At 41.4% G+C, this 8,448-nt stretch overlaps 1 protein-coding gene across 1 annotated transcript; it reads right to left on the bottom strand.

Annotated features, from left to right (window-relative positions):
* Positions 1-1,364: 1,364 nt before the first annotated feature.
* Positions 1,365-7,422, bottom strand: LSM6 (LSM6 homolog, U6 small nuclear RNA and mRNA degradation associated). Its single transcript, XM_062493872.1, has 4 exons — positions 7,374-7,422; positions 6,327-6,439; positions 3,113-3,226; positions 1,365-1,599 (listed from the first exon to the last, which is right to left on the bottom strand). The coding sequence occupies exons 2-4, from the start codon at positions 6,418-6,420 to the stop codon at positions 1,565-1,567; spliced, it is 243 nt and encodes an 80-aa protein (XP_062349856.1). The 5' UTR covers positions 6,421-6,439; positions 7,374-7,422; the 3' UTR covers positions 1,365-1,564.
* Positions 7,423-8,448: the final 1,026 nt, after the last annotated feature.

The raw sequence follows: 8,448 nt of genomic DNA, 5'->3' as shown, positions 1-8,448 counted from the left end.
TGTGTTCTGTCATGGCTTCTGAAGTGCTTAATGTGGAAAGGTTAACTACTGGCTGCAAAATAATTTAGAATTATTTCTTCATCTTATAAAAACAGTAAAATTAAAAATTTGCAGTTCACATTCTCTCCCTTTGATAACTGGCATGTTACTATTCCCTGCTTGCATCAGAGCTAGTGGTACCTGGGAAAAATAGGACGTTATAGTCACACAGTTGTCTTCTCTTAATCTGTCCAAAATTGGAAGTACTTTTGTTCCTGGAGGCATTATAAACTGTTCGGAGAATAAAGCCAGGTTTCAGAAAGCTCATGTAAAAAAACTGGCTCAGTAACCTCACCATGAGGTACATTACCCTAACCTGTAAATTTGACATGAAGAACAAGAAAACATTTTGTGACGTTAAGTGTAGGACCATCTGCCTATTAAGTTTGTTTGGGTTTTTTTCTTGGCTGACTGCATGGAAAAGAAGAAAATACACTTCATAAACTGGAATAAGTATCCATGTAAAATTGAGCTGGACTTAGTGTGCTTTGATAATCTGGGTGCATTGTTGCAAAATACACACAAATAAATTCCCTCTCTGCTGTCAGCTCAGAGGTTCCCCTTCCCTAATGCATACTCCATACTCTAATGCACTTGTTCTCATTTCTGGCTAGACACAGAGAATAGAGATTGTACCAGGTTGTGGGAGGAGTGGATGGCAGAAAGAAGGAACTGGCTGGAGAGGACGCATGTGCCATGTTTACAAAAGCTTTCAGATTCCTAGTGTATTTTCAGTAGTAGATTTAGGTAAGAGTCACAATTGCTTTTTACTGAAGAAGTCCATTATGTTTGGTAGAGAAGCACAAGAAAAAGGTCACCCCAAGCAGAGGAAGGGTGGGGGGTACACAGGCAGGAGGTGACGTAGCTACTAGGCTGCACTGACATACCAACTGAGAGCTCTTCACCTCTGACTGACTTCCACAGCTGGCACAGTGCCTTCTTTTCACCCTTAAGGTTTTTCTTCCATTTGATTCAATTCCTTCCCCACCCCTAACTGCTGAAGTGTCACTGTTACATCTATTGATTGAATCCACAATTCAAGATTTTTTGGACAGCTGAACTTTTTAGCTGATGACTCCTACTAGACAGGCATTTAAAGCTGACCCTGTGTTTTCCAAAAGGGACAGGTCATTGTCACCAAAGCCATTATGCATTTCCCCTCCCACTATCCCTTAAACTACTGTTTTGCCACCAATACAAGGCTCTGATTTGCAATTACCCCATGTTTGCTTACCTTCCAATCAGTATTTTTGTAACTGTTAGCACAATTAAGTGAGCTATTCCTTCAAAATAGTCTTGCAGCACTATTACACGTTTCTCTTTTATTTTTTTTTCCTGTACAATGGAACAAAGCAATGCTTTGGAACAGAAGTATTTAGGCAGTTCACATTCACGTTTACATTTATTTAAAAAAATAGTTAAACACTTGTGTATTTCACCTGTGGATTTTCAACTACAAATCAAACAGGGCTCATCATTTCAAAGAGGTTCCCAAGTACAAATAAACAGCCTCCTTCTGGCATCTTCACATCCTTCTCTTCTGGGTGCTTATGTATAACACTGTGAAGAAGAGAAAGTGGCACACAAAAGAGGGCCCTGGTAAATAACATGCAGAAGCCGTTGTATTTAAAACATCTTATTTCTACAGCTTGTAAATTGACACTGTAGTAAATCCCATCCAGCCCAAACAAATCCAGGTTTCAAAAAACTCCATTAGCTCTAAACCCTATGTATTACTTTGGTTCAGTATTTATTTTACTCATAGCCCAACTATGCCCCAGCAGATGTAGGCTGAACAGAGCAGGAACAAAGGCAGTGCCCTGCAGTATACCTGAGGGAGCATGAGAGAGTTCCTCAGCAGCAGAATTACAGGTGTCAGACACTAATGCTGTGATCTTTCAATAAAAGCTGGAAATCCCAAGCACTTAAGGCAAAGCTAATGATTAGTTATGAAGGAACAGACATCTTCCTCCTGCTTGGCTGATAATATCCCCAGAAAAGATCCAGACACAAAATAAAATGATACTGTGCTCCTAAACCTGCCACATGTCTTCAGTTCTCTGTTCAGCCTGTTCTTGAGCCTTCTGTCTCTCATCCACTTGTTTTAACTTTCATAACAGATTATTTCCTTAACTGAGTCTAAAACTGTAATGTCACTCCATTCCTTAGTGTAACAGTCCAAATGCCTTGCAAAAAGTAAGGGCTGGCCTCATTTCAAGGATTTTTTCCCCATCCAAAATATTCTTTTACACTGGTGACACATTCTCTTTGACTCTTCTTCTAACATGGGATTCAGTGCTTGTGTCCTTTTATTCCATCCTTCCTTGCTAAGCTCCATTTTCTTCCCAAGAAACTTGGACAAACTCTGCTTCATTTACCTCCTCTGCAAGTCTCTTCACATCTGACTCGTGAACCTTTTCTATTTTTAGATACTCTTCTCCCTGGCATGTCCTGCTATTACAGCCAGATACTAGAGAGTCATTTCAGGAGCCTGGGATTGTCCTTGAAGTGCACTAAAATCCACCTACTGCACTTGGATATGCAAAGGCTTGCTATTAAAGCATGAGTGATTCTTTTGACTGTTGGTAAAATCTTTACTCAAAAGATGAAAATAGCCTCCAGGATTAAGGATAAAGCATTCATTCAGTCGTGGAAAACTGCTTCACCAGAAAATATTTGTGTCACTGTAATACAGACTGTAGGAACAGTAGCATAAAGTTATGCAGTAGCTTGCCTAAAAAACACCAACTCTTAGGGTGCAGAGGTCATCTAAGCAAGAGTAAGAGCAAAAGAGTAAGCCTGTCAAACAGTAGAAAATAAGCTCCAAGAAGGTTACAAAAGAGCATGCTTTTCTAAAGGAACCTCAAGTTCAGAGGAAGAAAGGACCACAAGAATGCAAAAAAGCACAGACCCTGGAAATTAAAACTGTAAAAAGCAAGTATTATAAAGATTTCTAAGAAAGAATATTAGTTTTAGGCGTACAGGCAGCTTACTTACACCTCGGCCATCCCTCAAATTCAGAATATCAAAACACAACTTTTTAATGTGCAGTAACAGAAGCAGTAGGAATTACCATTATTTCCTCGGATAAAGGCATCCCCATACTTGTTCTTTAACTGTCCATTTACATACTCCTCAGTCTGCTCCAGAGCTATGTTCATATATCCATCCAAGCAAGCCAGGACCCCTAAAAACAGTGGCAGTTTAAAAGAGAATCAGCTTGACTTTATTTTAAAATTAACAAAAAATGTGTTGTGTTTGAATAGTGGAGGAAAAAACTCCACCCTGTACCCTTATAACAAACTAAAAAAACCCATGCATGGGCAGATGTCTTCAAAGAATTCAGCTGGGAGAAGGGAATTGCTACCAGGCACTCTGGTAGCAATGTTACCAGTTGGTCTAAGGTCTAAGAGTTGTGGGAGTAAAAAAAAAAAAATTATTAATGCATTATTTCAAAAAATGGACAATTTCCACTTTGAAAGTTTAAGCTGTCCCTTCTCACTTGTGTTTTAAGCACACACCAAAAAGCCACCTGTGACATTAAGTGTAACTGGATAACCTAAGGACAAAGCTACGTAAACTGTGTTGTCAACAAAACTTGTGAAGGATACAGCTGAAAAACAACCCTTTTAATACAGGACAGCATACACATATTTGTCTTCATGCTTACAGAGCTAGAAGAACACCGGCTGCAAGTCTCCATTTTGATGTCAACAAAATTCTACACATTTTTCAAGAAAGGCCACTGAAATCTTCCCACAAAAAAATTACAAATTACAGTTTTATAATGCAATTAAAGAAAAAAAAATCTGTCATTTGTATTATTAGATGATTTTTTTAATCAGGAAAATACACATTTTAGTAGCACATAGGTAATACAGCTCTTTACAAGTAGCTTAATATTCCTCTTGCATTGTGGGTTTTCCTGACTTCATCCTTGCACAGACAATACTACTTAAATATTTTTTGCTTCTGTTTGAAAAACACCTAGTGATTTACTTAGCAGTAAAACTTGAAATATAGTATATTGACTGTACTTAGGAAGAGGGAGAAAACTCAGGACAGTTTTTCAGAAGTGTTACTGCAGAATCTTGTTAATAATCACGAGTTCAACTTCTTCTGCCAACTTGTTATGCTTAAAGATAATTATTTTCCTTCCTGTTTTTCTCTCCTCTGTTTCCACAGACGTAGGAAAAACTGCTCGCCAAGTGCACTAAATGCACCAAAAAGACCCAAACCAAAGTCAAAATTCTTGTCCATTCTAGTAATCCTGAGGGAGCCACACAACAGAAATCAAAAATATGTCTTTCCAAAGTTAAAATGTGGATTGACCTGAGCTACAATTCAGTAGGCCATAAATGTAGTATTTTCAAACTCTTTTGTTCCTAGAATGCATTCATGGTTGTTTCATTCTATTTCTCCTTTTGTTTGTGTTTACTCTTAAACCACTAATGGCATCAAATATTATCACTGTCCTCTATTGTTAGCAATTTATCTGTTTTATCTGTATGTAGAGATGGCTTAATGTACATATCCATATTTACACACAGAAACCATACATTAATGTATCCCTGATCACTTCCCAGGGCTTCCTGCCTTGATATTTGCAGCACTTGGCAATGTGATTCAAGACATTTCAGTTACACATCACCACTTGCATGAGGCCAAGTTGGTGTGTATGGGGCCTCTGAGGGTGTAGGCAACAAAAAAATCAGCAACACAGCCTGGGGGAGAATCTGGACAGATCTGCAACCACAGCCCGAGATGCCGTTTTGTAAATGTTTGGCTTTTACAACTGGTGGTCACATTTCTGCAGAAAACAGAGTGCATATTTTTCAAGTGGTAACAGTACACAGATTTTCTGTCACAAGAGCAAAGGAGTGCAGGGAAATAAGGAAGGGAAGGGGAGGGGGAATCCAGTGACAAATAAGGGTGTTCAAGGAACTCTTGTTCACTTAATGTAGTGTCTGATTGTAGGCACATTAAGCTAGGTTTGCTGAGGGGAAGGCTGAGTAGTTCACCTACAGCATCTACAAATGGATCTTACCAAGGGAAAGGTAGCAATGGTCTCAAAGAAAATAGAAAATGCAGCAAAACCCAAATCTGGTTTAACCCTGTCTTCTGTGTACCCTCTGGTAAATGATGACTTGCTCTAATTGCTTTAATGAAATCTCTCTACATTCTCCTGCACTAAAGAATTTACAGAGAGGCAGCCAACTTTTTAAGCCCTCCACCCCACCTGAAGTGCTCAGACAATGTGGTTCTCAGAGAAATGAGACTGCAAATTTTGTTAGCTGAGTGACACTGAAGAGAAACACGAAAGAGTAAGAAGCCACTGCTTGTTCTGTCAGTGAACAATAATTTAAAACTGTCATAGCACAAAGATTCCTTGTCACAGCACAAACAAGCCTCCTCTCACAAGTGCCAAGCTAAGATATTTGAAGTAAAACTCTCTGCAGATGACATCTGCTGCAGACCTATAATGCTTAAGTCATTACAGAATAAAATTTGTTAATTGAGTGCAACACAACAGACATGATTAGTTTTGATTGAAAAAATGGTCAGTTTGATTCTGTTATCTAAATGGGAGCAGGACCAGGACATTTCAAGGCACAGAGAAGTTTAATTTACATGTTAAAACATCTGTAATCCTATATACATGAAGGTATACTGACAGACTGAAGAAATCAGGAATAAAACTGATGGGCTATGTTAAAATGAAGTTGGCAAAAGCTACTCTCAACTTTTTCCAGTATCTCTGTGAGTCCTGATCCAACACAGGTCTAGACAGATGTTTAACCAAGAAAGTCAAGAACACCTTCATCCCTTAAGTAAGAATTCTACTATTATTATTATTAATAGTAGTATATGACAGCATAGTTTACTCTGAAGCTTTCCTGGATCAAGATCTATATTATATCTAAATAGAGAACAGAAAGAGGAAGAAAAGTCTAGTTCCAACAGTGGGTATTTCTGGCTGTTTCAGGAGTTGTAATTCCAGACAATCTTTCCAAGTATCAGTTTAGAAACTCAGAATCATCCAGCTTAATCACCTGTGACCACGGACACTAATGATTTAGATTTTAATCTTTGAATCCACTGCTGTTATGCCCCTCTTTATCACTTTCTCCAGAACTGATTTTATATTTTTACTGTCACCATTCCGAGATCTCTGTTCTCATACGCCACGATCCTGGATCACACCATTTTTCTTTCAAAATCAATGCATCTATTCCAGCCTCCTCAATGAATTACTTCACTCACTGTGAGACAGATGGAGAACTTACCTCGATAATCAACTCCAGAATTTAATTTTACAACAACTGGCCTTCCAATGATTTGTTTTAGGAAGTCACTGGGGGTTTGTTTCCGTAGACTCATCTTGATCTTCTCTGATAAGCTGAGAAGTGAAGAGCAAACATTAGGAAAAGACCCATGCTTCAGCATTGTTTTAAATACTCTGTACAAACAGGCAATACTTTCAGAAGGAGAAAATGCTGAAGGAGATGAAAACAAAACTTTAAGGGTTGAGGTGGGGAGACAATGCTCCCACAGCCATTGCACTAAACTTTCTCTTTGGCATTTTTATTACTTCTGAAAGTATTACTAAGAAACCTTGTTTACCACATCATGCATCTTTTAAATTTCAACAAAGCCAAAGGCCTCGTCATCCCTAAAACCTTTTGCTAAAATGGTTTTAGAGGGCTAAGCCATAAATAGGCGTTTCATGTCTTTAGGGCAGAGGGAGCAGTCCACCCATGCTCTATACACGGAAGTCTGTGCGGGAACAGCAAGAGTGGTTTTGATCTCAGCTCTTAAATAGAAGAAACGTATAAACTTAAAAGCATGCCTTCAGATAATAAAACATACTAAGTTAAGGCTTGTGATTAAGTTACAGAGGAAAAATGCTGTGAGTTAAAAACTCAGCAGGCGCACCCAGTTTGGTGCATGACCTCTTCTCAGGCAGCATTCGCTTGACTTCTGCTCTAACATCGCTTTGTTCAGCCTTTTAAGCCAAAGGCAGAAAACCCCCACACGGCGCCGATTTCCTTTCGCTGCTTCCTGGGCCAAATCGCAATGCGCAATTCCAGCCGTGAATCCACGGATCCTCACTGTTTCCCTATCAACACCCACAGTCACCAGCGATGCTGGCGCTCCAGGGGTGGGTCCCTCTCCCGAACCACACACGCGTTTGGAGCCGCTCCCCCCGTGCGGAACCCTCGCGTTCCAGCCCGGCCCCAGCGCCGTGGGGGAGATCCCGTCCGGAGAACGCGGCTCCATGCGAAACCACGACGGGGAGCACACGCAAGGCCCCAGCACTGCCCCGCACTCACCGCCCGCCGCCGCTCCCGGCGCTTCCCGCGCCCCTTCCCGGCGCTCCCCGCCCGCGGCCCCGCCCCGCTACGGCGGCCGGGCGGGACAGTCCGCGCAGGGCCCGAAACGCGGGGCGGGCCCGGGCTGAGGGCGCGCCCCTCCTGCCCGGGGCCCTGCGGGGTCTCGCCCGACCCCCGGGGCCTCCTGCGGGGGGTGAGCCCAGGCCCCTTCACGGAGACCCTGGCGTTTTTTTATGCCCTGCTTAGGATTCCACACAAAATAACACCCCACCGGAGAGAAATCTTCCAGGAAAAGGGTGTCTTGTGGAAAAAATCCCCCGCAGGATCAGTTAAGATGGGAAAGGCCTCAGAGACCACGGAGTCCAGCCTATTAGCCAGCGCCGCCCTGTCAGCCCGGCCATGGCACCGAGGGCCGCATCCAGTCTTTCCTTAAACACCTCCAGGGATGGTGACTCCACCACCTCCACGAGCAGCCCATTCCAATGTCGGATCGACCTTTCTGTGAAGAAATTCCTCCCAATGTCCAATACGGTCCTGTATATTATTGTATTCTACTCTAATGGGACCCTGTTAATTCCCAGATGATCTTCTCGTTATGGGAGACATGGTGAGCACCTCACAGGCATCCTGTCCAATACCAGGCAGGAAAGCACTAAGGGTCATTTCACAGAGGAATCAGTGAACATAGAAACATCAGAGACTTTTTGAAAAGTCATCTGGGAATAACTTGACACAAGAAGGAAATGCACTTACCTTCTACTCTTCTATTTCTCCCCATCATCGCACTTGTTTTCCCTCCTTTCTTTCCTCCAGCTATCTCCTGATGTCTGGAAAACACTTTTTTTAGTTATTATTTTTTAGGATTTAGTACTTTGACAAGAGTTAATCAACTGTGAAAGATTCTGGACTGTTTTGTTTTGTTGGATTTTTTTAATCTGTCCGTTATTGATTTAGTATCTTGCCAAACCTCTCAATTCTCATGCTACAAAGGAAATTTACCATGGCTTTTCAGAACGCAGATTTGTATTCTCACTTCTTTCTAGAGTTGTTTATCTTCTCTTTTTGAACGTGTGTC

Source organism: Cinclus cinclus, chromosome 5, assembly GCF_963662255.1.
Source record: "Cinclus cinclus chromosome 5, bCinCin1.1, whole genome shotgun sequence".
Taxonomy (NCBI): Eukaryota; Metazoa; Chordata; class Aves; order Passeriformes; family Cinclidae; genus Cinclus; species Cinclus cinclus.
The sequence above is the reverse complement of the archived record's forward strand: the minus strand, read 5'-3'. Positions and strand labels throughout refer to the sequence as shown.